At 33.2% G+C, this 22,823-nt stretch overlaps 1 protein-coding gene across 1 annotated transcript in view; it reads left to right on the plus strand.

Moving 5' to 3' along the window:
- LOC145296645 (pancreatic lipase-related protein 2-like) overlaps positions 1 to 22,823 on the plus strand; it is a 69,827-nt gene that overhangs the window by 39,328 nt on the left and 7,676 nt on the right. The window contains exons 3-7 of the mRNA XM_080142575.1: positions 5,926 to 6,157; positions 6,824 to 6,943; positions 8,346 to 8,468; positions 10,646 to 10,867; positions 21,321 to 21,429. Of these exons, the coding sequence (XP_079998701.1) occupies positions 5,926 to 6,157; positions 6,824 to 6,943; positions 8,346 to 8,468; positions 10,646 to 10,867; positions 21,321 to 21,429 (806 nt within the window). The remainder of the gene's footprint in view (positions 1 to 5,925; positions 6,158 to 6,823; positions 6,944 to 8,345; positions 8,469 to 10,645; positions 10,868 to 21,320; positions 21,430 to 22,823) is intronic.

Raw genomic sequence — 22,823 nt, forward strand, 5'->3', positions numbered from 1 at the left:
CAAAGCACACTTCATTAAAATACTTGTAAAACAGAAAAAAGGGATGTAATATTACAGCGATGAAACTGAGAACTGATTAAATTTTGGGATGTATAGGATGAAAGCCAAAGTCAATTAAAGGAAAAAGTTAAAAGTTAGACTTTGATAACTTTTGTTCTGTATATCATCAAGACTCTCTAGTCGGTGTATATTGTAGCCAATGATATCCACCATATTATATGATATTACACTTAAGTTTTAAAAAATTAGATCATGATCGGAATTTTTTGCGGATCTTCAACTTGAAATGATCTTCTAATCTACATTCTGTCCTCTCTAAAATCGAAAACATATACTATGCCGAATTTTGCTTCCCCGATCACTAGAAATTTGCCTGAGTGATGCTAGTTTTGAAGTACGAAATAATAAAAGAATTCAGATTAAAAATTATCGCCGCATCAGTCTCCAATCTTTGAATTTTTAATCAATCTAGTGATAATCCACTACCTAAAAACTTATACTTCTTTCTTACCCTGCGCTTTTTTACAAGTACTTTAATGGTATGTGCCCTGATGAACTCGTAGCACTTGTATCCCCTCAATGTACATACTCCAAATTAACCCGACAAGCAACAAAATCACACCCCTTTACCGTTGAAACTTTTACTCTAATATTTTTCTTCGCACAGACTGCGTTTTTGGAATTCCTCCGTGTTTCCTTACAGTACTAATCTGGAGATGTCATGTGACAAAGGATGAAGTCACTTGATGTAAGGAGCTAAAAATGTGTTTAAAAACATCACTTCTAGGGCTAAAATCAACCATACGATATATATGAGATGGATAGATTCCGGCCTAGAAAGCATCAATTCTTCCCCCTTTGTCATAAACACTGCTCATGGAATGTGATGACTAAATGATAAAATAAGGGAAGCAGAAAAAACACACTACCGAAATGAAACCCAACGTCCACCTTCTACACTATTTTATTTGCACCATTCGGTCTACTATTCTCATCATGATAATCATGGTCCCAACAATGTCATAGTCCCAACAATGTCACAGTCATAACAAGTCTATTGCTTGCAGGATTAATTTATATGTCGAACTCGGAAATATTAAAGATTTCCAAGTTCGACTAAATGTTTCCTTAGTTCGAACAAAATGCACCTGAAAGAAGGCCGGATGCTGCATTGACCGAAACGTTGGATAAACATAAGAACACCGATGATGATAGTAGTCGAAAATATCCTAATAATACAACTTATCAGTGCTCATCTACAAAATTTACAAAACATTTTTTTTTATCTTACCCCGCCATTAACATCCGGTGGGTCTCGGAAATGTTTCTCGTTTCGACGCTGTTCGGTCTACGCTTGCAGTAATGATGACATTGTTGGTACAGAAAATTATGATGAAGTCGATATGGGCGACAAGCCAATGACAAGCATGAAAGGTTAAAAACATTATTTGCTCTGGTGATATTCGGATAGTGTAATAATGTTTGAGTTAGTCGGAATGTCAACGCTGCAATTTGCGACATGTCGAGTGGCGTTGTGTGTGATAGCAATGCCATTTATACTACTAAACATCGTTAGTTTGACAAATCACAATTTCGCTCTGTTTATAAAGTTTGGATTTTTGCTTTATAGAATAATCAATTCTCTTCGATCCTATTAGGATCGTTTACACGTGACATATATTTGTCCACACGTGACATATATTTGGAATCAAATGAACTAGAGGTGTATGGGAATGCGATTTTGAACCGAAAAAATCAAACAAAATCTTTATTTTCTGCTTTATTTGTTGTTTTTATTTGCTTTTGTTTCGCTTGGTAATTTTATGTTTAGTAATAAAATAATTTTATTTCAAACTGTAAAACTGATTTATTTTTGGTGGTGAAACAATTTTATTCTTTTATAGTCAAATAAATTTATATCAGGTGGAAATACAAAAGTTATTTTTGATTGTAAAATAAATTTCTTGTGGGAAAATAATATTTTCTACTAATAAAATTAATTTATTTCGGTAGTAAAATGATTTCTATTTTTTGTGAAAATAAATTTATTTCTGGTGGTGAAAGAAATGTACTTTTCGTGATAAACATATTATTTTAGTGATAAAATAGTTTTCTGGTAATAAAAAGTACTTTTTGCTAGTAAAATAAAATATTCTGATTGGTAAAGTAAATAATTTTAGTGAAGAATTCATTTATTTATTACCTTATTTTTGGTGGTAAATGAATTTCTGTTTCATATTAATACAAAGTCGTTCCGTTCATAACATAAAATGGTAAACATTTTTCTGTTAGTGAAAATATTTCTGTTGACAAATTAAAATTAATTTTGTTTGGATAATAAATCATTTTTGGTGGTAAAACAATTTTCTTCTGATAGTAAAATAAATTCATTAAAAATTAAATTCATTTTTGGAGGTAAAATAAATTTATTTTCAGAGGTTAACTTAAATTTTTTTAATGGTAAAATAGATTTATTTCTGGTATCAATACAAATTCGTTCAATTCATAAAACAGATTTATTTCTTTTAGTAAAATATATCTGCTGGTAAATTAAATTTAGTTCCGTTGGTAAAATAAATTTATTTCACTAGTAAAACACAACTATTTTTGCTGATGAAACAGCATTATTACTAGTGACAAAAAAAATATTTCTTATGGTAAAACAATATATTTATTGTGGTAAAATAAGTTATTTCTATTGGTAAAATAAATTTATTATGGTGGAAAATAAATATATTTCTGGTGATGCGGTAACTGTATTTATGGTGTAAGGATGCAAGAAAAGAATCCCAAATGTAAACTAAATAAGCTATCAGAATAGCCATTTTACCCGTACCACTACAATAAAGAGATGATATTTTCTACGTTCCAACTCTATGCTACATCGAACGAAAAAGAGGATAAAGCCTCGTTTCCATTTCTGACGTGACGTCAGTAGAGCGATCTGTTAATGGAAACTGAATAACAACAAACTATTACAAGAAAGATAACTTATAACTGATTATCATAATAGATCTACATTTTTTTTGTCTTTTTAATTCTATGTTTCCTGTCAAATGATTTATATCATTTTTCTTTGATTTAGGACGAGTGTACTAAATGAAAGCGGTTATTTCGCAGCCAGATGAAGAGTCTCATATTTCACATTTTGACATAAATGAATAATAATAGTAGCGATGGCAATTACATGATAGTTTGAATGAATATATATATATATATATATATATATATATATATATATATATATATATATATATATATATATATATATATATATATATATAAATAACCAAAAACAGAATTTCATCAGATAGATATCTCAGTTCTATATGGAGAGGAAATCTGAAATTCTAACCGTGTGGTCACGTGATCCATTTTCAAAGCCGAAGCTTTTCCTTTTTTCGGCGCCGACAACACTAGACGAAATATCACATAAATAATAATGGATGCTCATCAGCTGCACAGTTGACATTGATAAGATCAGTTACAAATAGTTTGAAACTCGGAGATTCTCTCTGACCACGTCTCTCACTTCATGGCCCATTTATTTTTGTGTCATAAAAAAAATCGGGCTGATATAAACTTAGAATACCAGCATCATTAATTCTACCACCTGAACAGTTTTGCACCACTTTGATGTCTCCTCATAAATATTAAAATCAACATATAATTCTTTCAACATATAAATATGTGTGTGCATATAATTTCGTAATAAGCAAGGCAACAATATACACACACACACACACACACAGACACAGACAGACACACACACACACAAACACACACACATACACACACACACACACACACACATATATATATATTAACAGGTTTATCAGAAGATTATTCTTCAGTGTTACAATCGTTACTTAATTATTTGGATAAGCTTAAACATTATTTCGTTAAAAGATATTCCCAAATAGCTAATCATCAGACATAAAATAGCTAATCATCAGACACAACTGGAATACATATGAAAATATACAGAATTTCCTATTTTACTTATACAAGCAGCTAACTCACCTCCTCTTCCTTCATTTTATTGATTAATTTTGAATTGTGTAGGAAACTTACTTCCGTACAGTGTATCACAAAGTGAGTTCATCTCAACATTTTTAAAAATATTTGAGTATATCTCATCATGGGACAGCACTGACAAAGTAAAACTTTGGCACAATGAAAACTAGTCTGTGTGCAGCTTATATAACAGAGCTTATTTATTTTCCTCTCAAAATAACTCAAAGTATAGCCATTAAAAGCTATACACCTGCCTAAAAAGTAAGTACACCCCTAAGAAACTACACCCCTAAATGTCCAAATTAAGTACTGTTTGTCATTTTACTTCCAAAATGTCATGTGACTCATTAGTGTTACTAGGCCTGTGTGTCCGTAGAACCAGGTCTGTTTCATTCAAATTTGTAGTGCAACTCCCACACTCTCTCGTACTGGTCACTGAAAGTTCCAACGTGGCAGCACATGGCCAAAAAACTCTCTGAGGATCTTAAAAACGTATTGTGGCGCTATATGAAGATTGGCGAGACTTCAAGAAAATTGTCAACACCCTGATAATGAACTACAGCACAATGGCTTAGATCATCCAGTATTTTAAAAAAGCAGGGTCCACTCAGAATACACCTCTGGTGGGTCGTCCAAAGAAGCCGAGTGCACGTACTAAGCGTCACATCCAATTGCATTCTTTGAAAGATCGGCATAGGAGTGCTGCCAGCATTGCTGCAGAGATTGAAGATGGGGTCGTCCTGTTAGTACTTGGACGATACGCCTCACTCTACATCAAATTGGTGTGCATGGCTGTCAGCCATGTCAGCCCAAGAGAAAGCATCTTTTGAAGACGACACACAAGAAAGCCCGCAAAAAGTTTGCTGAAGAAATGTTAAGGCATGTTAACAAAGCACATGGATTACTGGAATCATGCCTTGGTCCTTGTAATTTGCGCAGCTAGATATTAACAAAGAATACCAAAAAGTGAAAAAAAAAAATGATATTCGTACAGAATTGAAATCTCTGTCTCAGAGAGGAACCACTTAAATGGATTTCCTTTGATTAAAAAACCATACGTCCGGGGAAAGCCGAAACTGGACAAATAACTCATACAATATATATATATATATATATATATATATATATATATATATATATATATATAGAGAGAGAGAGAGAGAGAGAGAGAGAGAGAACGAGGAGAGATAAAAAAGGAAAAAAACCAAGTGTCCATCAACGTTTCATCTTTAGACTTCTTCTGTAAGAAGTCTTACAATAAAGACAGAACTTATATAATTGGCTTTGTACCTTTTTCATTCCTATCTCATGAAAATACTATTTCCATTATTTTCCTATATGTTTTATTAGAATTGTATTTAGCGTGCCTTTAACATCAAGTAGTTTTTCAACATACGTCAAACTGTGGTACTTGAGAAGATCGGCAGAATTGGGGAGAAATGTCTTAGTCATAAATGTTGTGCTCAACTGCTCTTGTTGTTAAAATATAAAATCATAGACGATCAGTCAATATGTTATGAATTAGGCTGCATTTTTGTTGATAATATTGTTTCCAAGGATTATATTATGAAATCAGCGATATTAATCCACGAGCCTAGATATAAACAAATAATACCACCAAGCGAAAATTGAAACTCGTACAGTATTTGGATCTGTGCCTCAGAAGAGGGATCGTCTAGCATGAGCATCGTTATGGACCATTTTAATAACAAGTGATACGTCTGATGAAATCTGAAATTGCACAAATGACTCATTTCCTTATCCCTGAATAGTAAAAAGTTTTAAATACAATTATCACATCTAAGCGTATATATTGAATAGGCACACCTTGTTTCCGCATCTTCTTGTAAACTTTTGATTCTAATCTAAGTTTTTATTTTTCTATTTTTTTTGTTTCTTTGTTTGTAGGAACCAATGAACGTTATCATCGTCGATTGGAGCGGCGGAGCTGGGTTTCCCTATGAGCAAGCTGTGGCGAACACCCGTGTGGTCGGCAAACAGATTGCCAATATCCTACTTCATCTAAACCCCACCCACGCAAAAAAGCGCTTCAACAAGTTACACCTAATTGGTCACAGCCTTGGAGCCCATATCGCTAGTTACACGGCCAACCACCTGAAGCATGTCTATCGCATCTCAGGTAAGCGAGACTTTGTAACGATATGAAGGGGGTTCAAGGAAAGAAAATAAAGGGTCCAGTCTATGCTCAGCAACTCTAATTATGCTAGTAGTTTTAAGGGCAGTCTCTGCTTTGACTTGTCGATGAACAAGCAAGGGAAGAAAGAAAATTTATTTTCTTTTTCTATCATGACTAAAATACTGCATAATTTTATTTATTATTTATTATTTATTATCGAACGCGCGATTTTATACGGAAGCATTAAAAAATTAGCAATTTTATACGCCCGCGTTAAAAAAAATCCTTCAATTTTATAGGGTCACGTGATTATATATGTCACAATAAAAATTTCCCAATTTTATAGTACCACATGATTTTATAGGGCCACATCAGAAATTCACAATTTTATAGACTCACATTGAAGCATTCCAAATTTTATAGTCACAATTTTATAGGGTCACATTAATAAATTCACAATTGTATAGGATCACACAAATTTATATGATCATATTCAAAAGTTAATAATTTTATACGGTCATATATAAAGTACGTTAGAGCAAAAAATAATATATAATAAATAGTTTAATCGTGCAATTAAGAGAAGTAATAGTATAGTTTCGATCTCAGACGGATACTAAATCTCCATGAATAAGAAACTTATTTCGTTTTCGTTATTTATTTTTTCAGGTTTGGATCCAGCTGGACCGAATTTCCAAGACACTGTTCCAAAGGTTCGGCTTGACGCTGACGATGCAGAGTTCGTTGATGTCATTCACACGGACGGCACCATGTTCTTGGCTATAAAAGGTAACATTACCAGCTGTTAATCAATAACTTTATCGAATTGTAAACACGACGAAAAGAAAACCTCCAACATAAGCATGACAAAATAATGAAAATGTTATTTCACACTTATGCGTATAAGACCAATGCAAATACTATTTCAAATTTAAGCATGATAGACCAATAAAAAATTCTCACCACAAACTTAAACAAAATAGCCAAACGAAATTGCTAGGTCAAATTTAGACCAAAGAAAATGCTATTTCAAACTTAAGCTTGATAGAATAACAAAAATGCTAATTTAAATTTAGAGCTCTAACCGTAAACTATTGAATTACGACATAAATGTCTTTGTTAACTGTTATGGCTCGCAAATAGCCACAAGAAGAACAGAACAACGGATAACACTTTAAAACGAGTATTACATGAAAACAACGGAAAGGTTACAAACGGAAAGTGTTGGTAATTGACAGAGTATGCGAGGGTCGCTCTGGAATTAGATACCTGCCCGTGATGCCATGAGTTATAGTTTATATGGAAGATGGATCAGTCCATTTGGAGAGTGATTCCCTCACAACATTAATCTAAAGAAATTTATGAATATAAAAAATGGTTAAGCAGGCGATTTCTGTTATTTGAAACAATGTTAATAATGTCTTTATACATACATACATACACACACACTTATCTAATTTAATAAAGTCGTATTTCTGTTCGTTTACTTTTTTGTTGAAAATGTTATTAACATTTTATCGTGAAGTAATTTTTATGCTGACAACAGACTTTTATGCACTTTTATTTGAACATCATTTCTATATATATTGTTTATTCAAATGAGAATTTACATTACAGAAGTTACCTTATTGATATATTAAATTAATGAAAAACATATTATAATAATTAACTCCATATTATTAATAGTTATTAGAACAGAATTGTTTGAAGTGTTTTTTTTTGTTTAGTAATATTATTTAAAGTTTATTTATTCTCAATTTAATTTATATTTAATGTAATCTATTTTTAATACTTTAAACCAGTTGCGTTTAAAAACGGAAGTAAGCTTTACTTATTTAGTTATTTTACTACTTTAGTTACTTGCTGTTTAAGTTATGAGAGTTATTTCTTGCTTTATTTTCGTAGATAAATATGGGTAATGTGCTTTATTATTCCATAAATCCAACATTTGGGTTACTTTCAGGAAAATCTCAAGAAGTTAGAATATTCGGTGTATCTCAGATAGTATTTGGCTAAATCCTCCACCCGGCAATATGTTTCGACATGACAATGCAGGGTATATACAGCTAGCACGCACGCACGCACGCACGCATCTATATATATATATATATATATATATATATATATATATATATATATATATATATATATATATAATATTGTGATATAAATAAAATCATATCTGATTCAGGTTTTGGAACGATGAAACCAATGGGTGATATCGACTTTTACCCAAATGGAGGTAAAAAACAACCTGGATGCCAAGGGACGTGGCTTGATTTGGCGATCAGAGCGTACAACACTGGCATCAAAAGTAAGTAGCAAATTTACTTTTTAAATGTGTTTTTTTTTTGTGTTCCTACAAATTTGTAAAAAGAATCATACTGTTTTGGTAACATTTCATTTATGTTGGAAATGATTTAATCTTATATTGTATTTTAGTAAACGTATTTTAGTAAGATGAATTACTAAAATGATATACACTAAAATGCAAATCTTCATTTTAAATTTCATAACATACATTACAAAAGCGTTATTGCATATATCGAACAATACACACGAAACATCGCAGAGATTATGCATAAGTCAAAGGACTAACATCTGTATGCATCACTAAAACTTGAAAAATACTCAACAAACCCCTACAAAGCTTGGTTACCTCGAAAAATTATATATAAATATTTCGAAAAAAGAGATTGGTTCTTTGTAGGTCAAATAGCCATTTATATTATTTAATGTTATCAAGAAGTAAAATCGATTTTTACTGTTATCATACTAAGGAGAGTAATTCTGTTGTTTTATAAGTTATATTTGTTACGCTCTGTATGTGTGTATACCCAGGAAGAGGAATGAGCTGGCAAAAAAGAAAGAGTAGATTGAAAGGAGAGGAAAGAAAACAGAAGGAAAAAAAGAGAAGGAGAGAAGTTATGTTATACGTTTGACCCGAGTAATGCCGATGAACCCTGTTAATTTTTTTACAGTTTAAATAAACTTTATTACGACTTATTTCTTATAGCATTGTAGGTGAAGATATTTCATTTCAGATCTATAGTTTTAGTATTCAAACTTGACACGCATGAAAGAATATATAGTTAAGCTCGATTATAGAATCGATTAGTTATGGCTTTTGCATTGATAGTAGAGAATAAATTAGCCATACCTTTGATATCTTGCTATCATATCGCAAAGTTTGTACTGGAAATACTTGAAAAACAATTTTAATTTCAAAATGTCATTCTAAACACAAAAAATATTTTTGTAATCTTGTATATAATATTTTGATTGCAGAAATTCTTCCCTGGACCAAAATACCGTAGGTTTGAAACAACAGATGCCACATACAAATTTATTATGTCTAAACTATTAGTCACTATATTATGAAACTTTAAAACGCCTTTATTAACACATTTATTCGTCATAATAAAAACCCACACCTAATCCTAAAAGAAACATCAGCACAACTTCAACCATATTTAAACGAAGTAGTTCCTATTTTCCCCTCTAAATCACAAGTCCTCTGACCACCCCCTTTCATCACCGGGAGAATCTCTGCAGTTTCGACAGAATGAGATTTCATCCTTATTAACTGGATCATATACTCATATCATATTTCCATTTCCCAATTAAAAAATAATAAATTTCCCTTCTAACATTTCGCCAGATCTCATTGGCTGAGAGCTGACAATACGTTTATTCTAGAATCTAAATCTTATTACAAAAACGAACACTCAGAAATTTTCAAATATGGCATCACTCTCTACAAAAGGCAATATTGTAAAATAAAATAAACCAAATAGAAACATAGTAACCAACTGCAACACATCAAGACGTATTCATAAGCCAAGAATTCTTTTATTTTTTTACATTAAATATACTGTAGACATTAATTGTTCTTATACATTAGAGGACACTTATACTCTAACTCGATTATATAATAAAATAGTCATGGTTTTAAAACTGGTAATATATAACAGATTAATCAGGTTTTTCACACCAGTAATATTTAATATGTCATGTCTCTCACATTAGTAATATATAACTGATTCGTCCTGTTTTTCACACTGATAATTCATGTCTATTACACCAGTAATATCTAACAGATTGGTTATATCTTTCAAACCGTTAATATACGATAGATTAGTCATGTCTTCCACACCAGTAATATATAACAAATTAAACATGTCTTTCACACCGGTAATATATAATAGATTAGTGAAGTCTTTCACTCCGCTAGTATAAAATAGGTTAGTCATGTCTTTTCAATCAGTAGTATAAAATAGATTACTCATGTCTTTTATATAGGTAATATATAGTAGATGGTGGTTTCAACTGAAGTAACAACAGATTATTTTTTATGGTTAGTAATAGTCACCTTTGTTGTTTTGTGCTTATAATGACATTCCAATTACTCACTTGTGGTTTTACTCATTGTCCTCTCCCGTCCAATAAAATGGATTAATTTGTTTGTCTGTTTTTTTTTGTATTTTTTAGACGCCACTAACTCCGTCGGCTGCAGCCATAGTCGCGCTATATTTCTTTACATCGAGTCCATCAAATCAACTTGCTTCACGGCGGTTCAATGCGACAGCAGCCAGAACTTCACGCTCGGAAAATGCAAGAATGGTGAATACATCACAATGGGATATCATTTAAGGAAAAGCGCGCCAAAAGGAATGTATTTTCTGAACACAATTGGAAGAAGGCCGTATTGTGGTAAGCATTTTATTCTTCATACATTCAATAAAAATGGTTCAAACATGATGTCAGCCAATACCATATATGATAACAAATACAAGAAAATGTAGTCCTATCTGACTTAGCAACAGAAGAGTACCCAAAGGGGAGATAACTCACCACCAAGGCTCGGCTCTTCTTCCTGGTTGAAATGAATGGCTCTCTCCTTAAAAATGTCCCATTCTATAAATAAGTTATATAATAAGTTGACTCTTAATGTAATGTTGTGACCCTTTGGATGTGATCATAGCGTAGTATCTGTGTTAACTGTGACAGACAGGGCCAAGGGTCAAATACATTATTATTATTATTATTATTATTATTATTGATTCGAGCGACAGCAAGTCGCTGGATCAATTGTTATGATTAGAAAAATAAACAATTAGATTGGGAAAAAAGTGATTGACAGCAAATAATGTCGCTACAAAGAAATCTGAAAATAGAAAATAGATGCAAACATAATTTTTGGTTTGCATAAACAGATAACTAGATTGAGGTTACATCAGCTGTTGGTCTGAGACACGTAATGAGATATAGATTTGGGGAGATTCTAGTCAGTCGTAAGCGGGACATCAGAGAGAACGGACGACTAAAAGGGGGAGTTAGTTTTTCCATAACGCAGGGAGCGGCGTTTCCTCAGGCAGCCAAGATGTAAAGACGTTGTGATCTTTGCAGACGTCAGCCGAAATCATGAAAATAAATGTTCTCAAATAATTCAGGTATGTGTTGTGTTATTAAAACCGTTTAAAAGAACTGCTTGTCTGCAACTGTTTTGATACGTCCACGGTAATTTTTTCCCGTTAGAACTGTTGTATAAATGTTAAAATATACACACTAGACGATCAACTAACTGATACGACGTATATACATACACGCATTTACACATACATGAATATACAAATAAAATATAGATGCAACTATTCAACATATACGTCGTTATGGAACATATTCATATACACATGGTCCTGCATATGACCTTAAACTATATCCGATGGTGAGGCCCCAGCTTGCAGGCTTTGGGGAGAGTGGAGCCACCCTTTAATTGCCATTGCTCCCAGGTCCACTCTGACCCGGAGTGGTAGTACCTGTTAGGGTTCCAACTATGGGTTAAATAGAAACCGACTGGAAAAAAAATATTCTATTAAAAAAATTTATTCAAAATCACTGGATTCGGCATTAAATAACCTGAAAAGGGTTGATATGCCGTAAACCAACCAACCAACCAACCATCATATACACGTTATATAACATTACTCCAGACGTACATAAAATATATTGCTAGGAAAATGGTTGCATCATTCTATCGCGCTAGAAAAGATATTACTCCTGATACAATCATTTACCTGTATAAAAGCCATATCCATTCTAAGAATGAGTACTGCTGTCATATCTGAAGAGGTTTCGCTCGGGGAATCTTTCTTGCATTGACAAAGTATAAAACCGAATTCATAATCAAATGAGAAATAATCTCTTCCTTTCCTCACAGCTGCTTTCACACAGAAGAGATGGTAGTAACCTCTCTCTGCTCTGCCGATATGTTCATTGTACGTGCTGTATTCAAGACCAAACAGAATTTACATAAAGAAGTTTTTTTCCTAGAAAGTCCTATCTACCGAACAAAATTTAATGAAGCTGCTTCTTATTCGTCTACGATATGGTCGTTTTCAAGTCTAATGCAAACAAATACTTTTTAAGACATCTTCTTGGATAAACGATTTCTCTTAATAAGTTATTTGTTCATTCCACCGGTTGTTTCTATTTACCTACCTTCTCAGGAGGGCAAAGTTAGGCACAAGGCTGGTTTTTAATGTGGGGAAAATCCCAACTTCCCCAAAAGGGGCATTCTAAGTGGGGAGTTGTGCAGAAAGATGTTTGTTGAAATTGCATTTGAATTTCTGCATATTTATACAATCGGGGAAACAATAAGTTGGGAGGGAATTACAAAGCAAGCGATTTGAAGAAAGAAGCTATTAGAGTAGAATGTTTTCCGGTAACTGGTAACTTCTACATTGAAAGCGTGAGATTTTACTACTAGATATGTAGTTTTTTGTTTTGTTTTTTTTTTACACAGTGATCACCATTTATCAAGGCCCGGAAGCCACTCAGGGATAAGGGTTATTGCAAGTACATTACGTTAGTGAGGAGATTTGATGAAGTGTTTAATTAGGGGGGCGGTTCATAAGGAATTTGTTAACATTAGACTTGAAGACATCCAAGTTGTAGTCCGGAGGGAAGCAGGCAGACGGAACAGAGTTCCACAGGCGTGCATTTCTAAGAAAGAAGCTTTGTTCATGAAATCTGCGTTTTGATTTAGGCACAGATATAGAGTGGGGGGAAATTTTTCACAGTGGATTCAGCTAGACGGGTGTTTTTCGTGAAAGATTGGCGAGGGGGGACCAGGGATTGGAGTTCAGACGAAAGTATATTTACATTAAGGTGAAACAAATGATGTAAGTTCTTTATGGCACATTTCATATAAGTACTTGTAAAACAACCACAGGGATGCAACATTGCGGCGATGGGATAGAAGTTGCAACTTAGACAGTGTCAAACCTAATTGGTTTGCGACTCGTGATGTATTTTACAATAGCTAACGACAAAAACAAAAAAACAGACTGAATAATATATATTACAAATAAATGTTACTAAAGGCAAGATAAGTTAGTCTTCTATCTGGATAGACTTTTGTGTTTTAACTTATTTTAAAGCGTTTATTTTCTTTGAAACGCAACTAATGTCAAGTCTGATGAGTTAGAAGGCACAAAAATGCGGTTTTGTTTGTAATCGTACAAAAATCGGAAATTGAACAAAATATTGGAATAAAATATTACATCTTCACCCGATTAGTGACATTTATTGGACAGATTTCTACACATTAATATTTTACTGGTTTTTGTCAACAACTGACCAACTCTTTATTTGAATCCGGTTCAAGAGAGAGCGACTATAGTGACTAAATCGCAAAGTGATTCCTACGAACACTAAAAAGCAAATGGCTCTAATTGCTACACCCTTTTTCCACTACTTCTTTTGAATTTTCTTTTTTTTTTTCGTCATTTGCAAAAGCAAGTACATTTCAAAGGAACGTTTGAACTCAAAGTATTTTCAACCTATGAAAATCGTTCCAAATCACCAAAAGTAACGCATCTATGTGAAAGTCATAAGCCAATTTGAACTTAAAAACTCTTATAAGACTGGGTCAATAAAATCAGTTTTCTCCAGATTTCACCAGCCGACTGCATACGAAAGAAACCAAGAACGTGTAATCAACTACGCTTTCTGTGCATTTGGCCTGGGAGAGGGGAAAATGACTCAATGACTCACATACTAACTTTCTTCATATCGCGCACACATACTTACACACTAACAACAGTCATATGAACAGAAAATAATTGTTACCAACTTCTAACAAGAACAAGGTAAACCAATGCACACCCATACACAGTGCCACGCTGCTAAAGAATCATACACGTATAACGACAGAGGGCGTATGGGCGCGTGTGGAAATATCAGCAGCAGCCGAAGGATAGCTGGCTAGCGAATATTAGCAGCAGCAGCCGTTAAAACACGTATGCAAATTAGCAAATGTGCACGAGCTTGCCTCACAAGAAAAGGGGAGAAAATACACTATGTGCCCGAGGAGAGAAGCTAAGTGCGTATCTTATAGATAAAAAAGTAATTTTTAAAAGGAAATATTTTACGTTACACCGCCAAGCGAGATAATAAAATTTCAACAAATAATTTCTTAAGAAACATTTATTGTCATATGGAAATAGTAGATCATTTAACTACATATCGAATGATCCCCTGTTCAAGCCCAGGTGTACCTAACCATTTTATTTTAATTTGTTCTTATCAATGAGTTCAATTTACGATAAAAGAAAGGTACAATTTTAAATCGTCGCAAATCATTTATTCCTTTGCATATTTAAAAAGTAAGCATAACCAGAGCACCCATCGTCAGGCCAAAATATCATGATTGTGCAAACAAACACAAACGGAATTTTATGAACAACATTATCATTATTATCTTTAAAAAAATTATTTTTCTTTTTTTCGAATTAGTCCACCGGGTAAATTATTCTTCGTAATATATAAGCATCAATATATAATTGATTCTATAATAATACATACGCAATCTGAATAAATTAAAATATCATGTTTAAGCGTATTATACGACCGGGCAGAGCCGGGCGGCCAGCTAGTCTTCTATAAGTGTCAGGAATAGGTCACTCGGTGTTCTAATAATTAAATAAATCCTACCGATTCCCATGACATAAAAAGATAAAAAGAGAATAATCCTATTTTGTAATTTTAAACTTGTCACACTGAAATCGCAAAAATGCATTTATGTTGCTAGTTGTTACCAATTGCCAGCAGGGGGCGCTTTAGTCATTCGCTTGCCATTCTTTTTTTTTTTTTTTCATTTTTTTCTCTTTTCTCTCTCTTTAAAAGTAAATTTAGAAAATTCCTATTTGACATGTACAGCAAAATTGTCGTCTGCATTACGGTACAGCAAAGATTCACAAAAAGAGAAAAAAAATGGGGGCCCCTCATGTTGCAATAAACGATTCGTCAGTGTGTTGCTTAATAAAATCAGGACATTTGTCGGGAGCAGATTGAAACCCCCTAGGCCATTTTCCCACCGCGTTGACATTGCGAAACGACACTTTACGAAGGTCACATCGGGTGTTGAATTTCATGTTTCAGTCGCCAAATGAGGGAGTAGTGTCACACACACACACACACACACACACACACACACACACACACACACACACACACACAGATTCATATCTACACGGCACACACATATACACATGTATTCGTATACACATTAGAAAAGGAGTGAATCGATACACCACAAAAATAATTTATACATATTAAAAGCGTCTGCTTCCTTTGTCGACCAGCACGCGGTGCAGTACCAAGCAACAGTAAAAGTTTGAAATATCGATATTCCATACGAATTGTCATATTTTTTTTGTTTCAATTATAAATATATCTACCATATAAGTATGCCCATGGCCAGAGACGCATTAGAATTCTACATTTCTGAGGAATCATATTACAGATTATCATGAATGTAACATTCTTCAGCATCGAATAACAACACAATTCCTGGCTTTCGAGCCAAGATCACAGTGTATTATCTGTTCTTGTTCTGCATTTCGCCTTTTCTGTCCTCGGTTAGTGGAGGAGAAATCCTTCATCACAGACAATAGAAATTTTTGTTTATAGCCAGAGAGTGCCCCTTCTTGAAGAGATGGACTTGCCCACATAAAAAACCGACCTTGTGTCGAACTCTGCCTTCGTGGTGAGGCATTTAAATAGGAATTCCTGGCATTCGGGACAAGATCATAGTGTATTATCTGTTCTGATGCTACATTTAAGTAAAGTTTTCCTTAGTCAATGGAGAAGAAATCCTCCTATTCTAAGACAATTTTTATTATTGCCTACTTCTAGAGTGCTCCTTTTGGGAAGCTGGTTTACTCCTACATTTAAACCGACCTTTTGCTTTCATGTGGAAGCAAATAAATACCAATAGCAACACAATTGAAAACTCCACTTTGACTGATAACTGATTGTCAATTAATCAGCGAGGGGAAATAAATATTATCTCGTCTAAATCCATTAAAAAACTCTTTTTGAAAATTCAATACTCAGTGCAAGCAACATGAAAAAATACATTCGCGAAATATTTAACACTTCTACCCGGTTATAACTGATAGGACAAGAGCATGCTACTTGCATGGATTAAATAAAGGGGTCCGTTCGAAATTCCGTTCACATTCCTGAGATTTAATCCACGAGGATAGCATGCCCTCGTTCTGTTAGTCATGACCAGATAGAAGTTCTTAGTAAATCGCAATTGTATTTTGAAGGTCGCTCGCACTGTGTAATGAACATTCATCCTACAGAAGAGTATTCTATCAAATACTTTATCTCTGAACCGACAAAACAACTACATGATCCCGGACAATTTTTATATGAATTTGGGAGCAATAAAACTATTTTTGATTTTAAATGTACAATTTCACTACTTATTGCCACGGGGTATTTTTTAGAGGCGGCGAACTTTAAATTAAAAGAAACCACAGAAAAAATATGTTTATTATACACATATCTAGTTTATTCCAAAAATTCATTTTTGGAATTTACAATCTATATATACTCTTATAAATTTAGGTTGTTTGTGTATTGATATTCATATTAAAACACCATTTTTTCTATTTATTTTTAAAAATATAACTTTGTTATATTATACTTGCGTAATGTTTGCGTAAAAATGTGTAAACACAAACCTGTTTCTATATATATTTATGTATGCATATATAACTTTGTTTAAAAAAATTTGCCTACCAAACTCTTCTTTCAGTTTTTGGTCTACAAATATAAAACTTAATATCTAGGGTATTCAAACCCATGCGAAATTTTATATTTGGGTTTTAGCCGGGAAACTATGTGCAAAACTTTGAAAATAAAAAATATGAATTTGCCAGGTGATGGTCGAACGACGGTATTACGAATATATGTGCGTAATGTAATGGCTATTAGTTCATGTTTTAGTTTTTAGCCTTGCAGTAAACGCGTCTTCATAGCTCAGACATTAACGTCAAAAGAAAAAGTAAATCATAAGCTAAACGTTTTGGTTTCGATTTTCAGTGGTGGCACATGAGTCATTCTTTTAAACTTTTAAATCATTACTATATAGTAGGTCCAATATAATATAATAATAAATACGAAATCTGCATTGATCAAAATAAATTATTTAAGTGTATTTTATGACCGGGCAATGTCAGGAGACCTGCTAGTTTCAATAAAATTTCGGGCATACGGCGCTCGCGACTTATCCATATATGGCGTAATCTGGAGGTCTGATTTTCACAAACTCTATTCAATAGATTAGGCTATATTTCGACAGCAACACGTCGAAAGGTGTTTTTCAAGTCTAGTTTATAAGAGTAAATATGAAACTTTATATATCCCCTACCCTCAAAAAATTTAATTGGGTTAAATCGCATGAACAAGACGGTCAATTGACAGGTCTATTTCATGAAATTATTCGTCCGTAAAATATTTCGTTTAGCAAATTTATCCTATCGCTCGCTGTGTGGTATGTGGGTTGGTATCGCTAAAGCCCTTCGTTGGAAAATTATTTTGCTAGTATATATATATATATATATATATATATATATATATATATATATATATATATATATATATATATATATATATATATATATATATATAATGATCATTTCGCTTTAAATTGTTCAATTTTCATTTCTTTTCTCCATTTCAGAACTCTTTGCGCTAAAACTTAGTGCATATATATATATCTAGTTTTCATATACTGCAGTTTCAACTTATGCCAGTACTAATAAATTCATAGCTTCGCTATAATCTTTGCTAATATCCTTCCTGTGATGAAAAGACGCATTCTTTTAAACTCCGCGTATTAAGAATATCTTAATATTTTTTTTCGAATATCCTGCAAATTATAGTTTACAGTCTTAAATTGTGCTTTTTAATGACAAATTCTTTTCCCTATTTTCGTTATATTCTACTTTTTATTTGGTTAGAATTACTATATAAATATTAATAATTATATTCGCTTTAAGTTTTGGCTTGTAAACTCCACTTTTACTTCTTGATATATATATATATATATATATATATATATATATATATATATATATATTATTTCCACAAGCAAAAAACGTCGCAGCCCACAAGAGCCATGACAAGCTGGTTGGATTACCGCGTCCCCTGTCGAGACGACGTAGGTCTATTCCACAGTCGGATTTCGCCGCGGTTTGATTGGTCTGTGTTAGTTAATAGAATTTCTTGTATGCGGGGCGTTTGCTCAGTTGGCAGAGTGCTTGCTTCGCATACAAGAGGCTCGGGTTTCGAATTCCACATCGGTTATATCTAACTGATGAGCCCAAATGAGGACGAAACTCGAGACTTGCACTTCCGCTTTGTTGGCTGCTTTGTGGGTTGTGACGTTGTTTGGCAATGGAAATAATTATATAATCTCTCACATTCTGAAAATTATCTATACCTTTTATATATATATATATAACTGGAAGTTAAATATTTAATTCTCAGTGCACGCGATACTCAGAATGCACATACCCCCCCCCAGATATATATGTTTATTGTCAAGATATTTTACGCTTTTTATTTTTGGTTTCTGTTCTGCAGATGAAACGATAGTGATAAGTCAGATATAGTTCCTTTTGATGATGGATTAACTTTTAAGATAACATAATATTCACCTTCCCCATGTTAAGAATTGCTTTCTTGTCATCTCGACCATGTCTTATTACTCGCCTGAATGGATAACAAAATCCGGGAGTCAAAAGGAGCAGATCGTTTCAACTATAACCGTATATCTATATAAATATATAATGTTATAAATTAGTACATTATACAATTTATTAAACAACTGAATTATTTTTAATATTATAATCCCGCTCCGAAAATAAACACTGAAGAATGTATACACGTGTTTAATAAAAAAAAATATCTCATAATCCCTATTACATTAAAGTAAATCTTGATAAACTTACGCTTAGATGGCAATATGTTGTGGTTGCGGCGAATGAAAATAATGAATAAAATAAAATAAAACAGTGTCGGGTAAAAGTTTAAAACGATCGACATATTAATCAACTTAGAAAAGCTGGTATTCCCAAATATTCACCCACCTAAATACTGTCCAGACTCAACATTGCCTAAGTCTTGGTATCTGACGGGAACGCGTGCCATAGGAAATATTGGCCTTAAAAAATAGAGAGCGAGCCCAAGACGAGACAGAGTTTTTAATATCATTGTTGAAATGCGATCGCATCTAAGGGTTCTGTCGTCTCTCAGACGTCAACCGTTACCCAGTAAGACATGTTCAGGCCTGCGCATTGGCCTTTCAATAATTCATTTTAAAAACATATGGAGGTCGTATAATTTTACTTGCATTATCATATGCAAATGATTCTATTCTTCTTTCTGTTTCCCATACTCGTTATAACTAATGTTTCTGCGGCATTCTTAAGTCGTGCGAATATGTATGTCACTTGGTTAGTGTGTCGAATATTACGCATTCCAAATCGTTCTTTTATTTCTCTTTCCTTTTTGATTTTTGTTTGTTTCTTTTTTTGACGCCATTCGCACATGTGTGTTAAAGAGGCTGATGACGTGTTCCATTTGTAATGGCACGAAATCTGAAACGCTTGTCGTCTTAGGCAGAAACTGTTTTCTTATGAAATAAGCTAACAACCAAGCAAACGCACATATACTAGAGATTTTGGCGAGGAGATAACAAAATGATTTTTAATTTCATGCCCAATGCAGTTGCTTTTAGCCGAAAGTAATTTGGTTTGCCGGCTTGTTTATGCTTTGCAAAAATCGCCACTAAAAATATTTGAAACAATTAAAAATAATAAACATTCATTCATAATTTTGTTGTAAACACGAAAAAAATCTTTCTAATTTATAAACATTAACGTTTTGGTAATTTTGATGCAAATTCATTTTTCTTTTAAATATGACCGTAAAGAAATGATAGGGAAGAAGAAATCAATTTGTCTTTTTCGCTTGCAATTTTTAACCTACATACGACGTAATGCACTAAAAAAACAAAACATAACAAAAAAACATCAATTTTCAAGTCTTACAAAGTTCTTTGAAGTTAATGAAAAAAAAAAAGAAATTTACATGCAGATTTTAAACACACAGACCACGTCATGCAAAAAATAAAAAATAAAATAAAATAAATAAATAAAACACGCTATCATCTTACCCTCAGTAGAATTTTCACGGCCCGTTGTTCTATCATTGTTGCTAAGCGACGACATGGAAAATTTGGCTTATCGTTGATAGACAAATAAAAATAATGGTTTCGATTATCGGAAATTATCGGGGGTATTCTGAGACAAAACTTAACTAAGATCACCCCCAGACTTATACACTAAAGTTCTGTAAATTTAAAAAAATTTTTTGTTCAGTCATTTCGAAGTCTATACGTAACAAACTCACAAACACACAAAGTTGCACTTATCTAATTGTGACTATATATATATATATATATATATATATATATATATATATATATATATATGTGTGTGTGTGTGTGTGTGTGTGTATGTGTGTGTGTGTGTAACTCCATGGAATAAGGAATTTTTTCCCATTTATCTCGTATTCCTTGTTTTGAATAAAAGTATTGTGAATTTAACTCTACAATATCGTGATGTCTTTTACTTATATATATATATATATATATATATATATATATATATATATATATATATATATATATATATATATATATATATATATATATATAACAGAGCGTGTATATATACAATCAAAATGAAAATGAAACGACGGTTGTTATTAAATAAACGTTATATTTTAATGTTTATTTCAGGTTATAATTATATCATCGATATGTTTGTGGCTCAAAACACTACCCTCCATGGTGTCTACATCCGGTTAGTAGGAACAAAAGGAATCTCAAGCAAGCGACATATATCTGGGTAAGTATATACTTTTTCATTACAAGAATCAGAATGTGGTATCTTCCGTCAAAGGCAGAGAAATCCTTCTAGAGTATTTTTTTTTGCGTATTTGTAAAGAGAACTCCTTTTAGGGGGTGGAAGACTGGGTTTTCCCTGCATCAAAAACCGACCTTGTGTCTAACTCTGTCCTCGTGGAAAGGCAAGTAAATGAAACACTTGTCTGTTTGTTTCATCAATCACAATATAATCACGTTGGCACACTGGCTCTCATTAAACTATTGAATTCAAGCAACATGGTCAGTACCAGATAAGTGACCATTTGAGAGTATTAGGCGCTGTATGTAGGAAGACGTCGACACCCCCCTGCAAGACCTGCAAAAACTCATCATCTACACTAACGGGGAAATACATATAACTGAGGATTGCTTGTGAATTTCATACTCCCATAAAATTTGCTCCCCTATCAATGAATTATAAAGTCTTAACTTCATAGGTGTTGATACGTTCTTCCTGCTTCCCATGTTTACTTTTTGGCGTCCAAATCAAGAAGTTGTTCTTTTTATGCTTCTGTCACTGTCACATGTGAATCTGGAACCGCCAAGAAGACATCGTTCTTTTTAATTTTTTTATTTTTGCGATCGTTGATTATATAAATTGTCTATAGCTGTTCAGAGTTAGGGGGAAAAAAAAGGCAATTAAATAAATAAATAAAAAATAATCCTTTCCTAAATACTTTTTTTTTTTTACACAGACATCACCACATTACCAAGGCCAAGAAGCCACTCGATGATAAGGGTTAAAGAGTGTACAGTAGAAATTGGACAATATAGTAATCAATTCGGTAAATTTGTTAACTTATATGGTACGGCTCATCAAGAACTTGTTTACGTTAGACTTGAACACAACCATATTGTAGTCAGCCGGAAAGCAGGAAAACGGAAGACAATTCCACAGGCGTGCAGTTCTAAGAAAGAAGCTTTGTTCATGGAATCTACGTTTAGGTTTAGGCCCAGATAAAGAGTGGGGGGAATTATTGATAGTGTTTTCAGCTAGACGAGTGTTTCTTGTGAAAGTTTGGCAAGGGGGGACCATAGATTGAAGCTCAGTCGAACACTTTCCATGAAAATAACGATACATCAGAGACAAACTTACAACATCTCTTCTGTGTGATAGAGGTTTCAGGGAAAAGAAAAGGATATCTCCTACGAGGCTACAAAGTCTATTTTGAATCCTATCAAGGCAGGACAAGTCCTTTCTAGCAGCTCCTGCCCAGATATGGCAACAGTACTCCATCCTTGAACATACCTGGCTCTTATATCGATAGAGAATTGTATCAGCAGTGAGATATCTACTGGATCGATAGAAAGATCCCTCCATTTTTCCAGCGGCCTTGGCAACAGCTTGTCAAAACT

The sequence above is a fragment of the Euprymna scolopes genome, chromosome 17 (genome assembly GCF_053919585.1).
Source record: "Euprymna scolopes isolate OS-2025 chromosome 17, ASM5391958v1, whole genome shotgun sequence".
NCBI lineage: Eukaryota > Metazoa > Mollusca > Cephalopoda > Sepiida > Sepiolidae > Euprymna > Euprymna scolopes.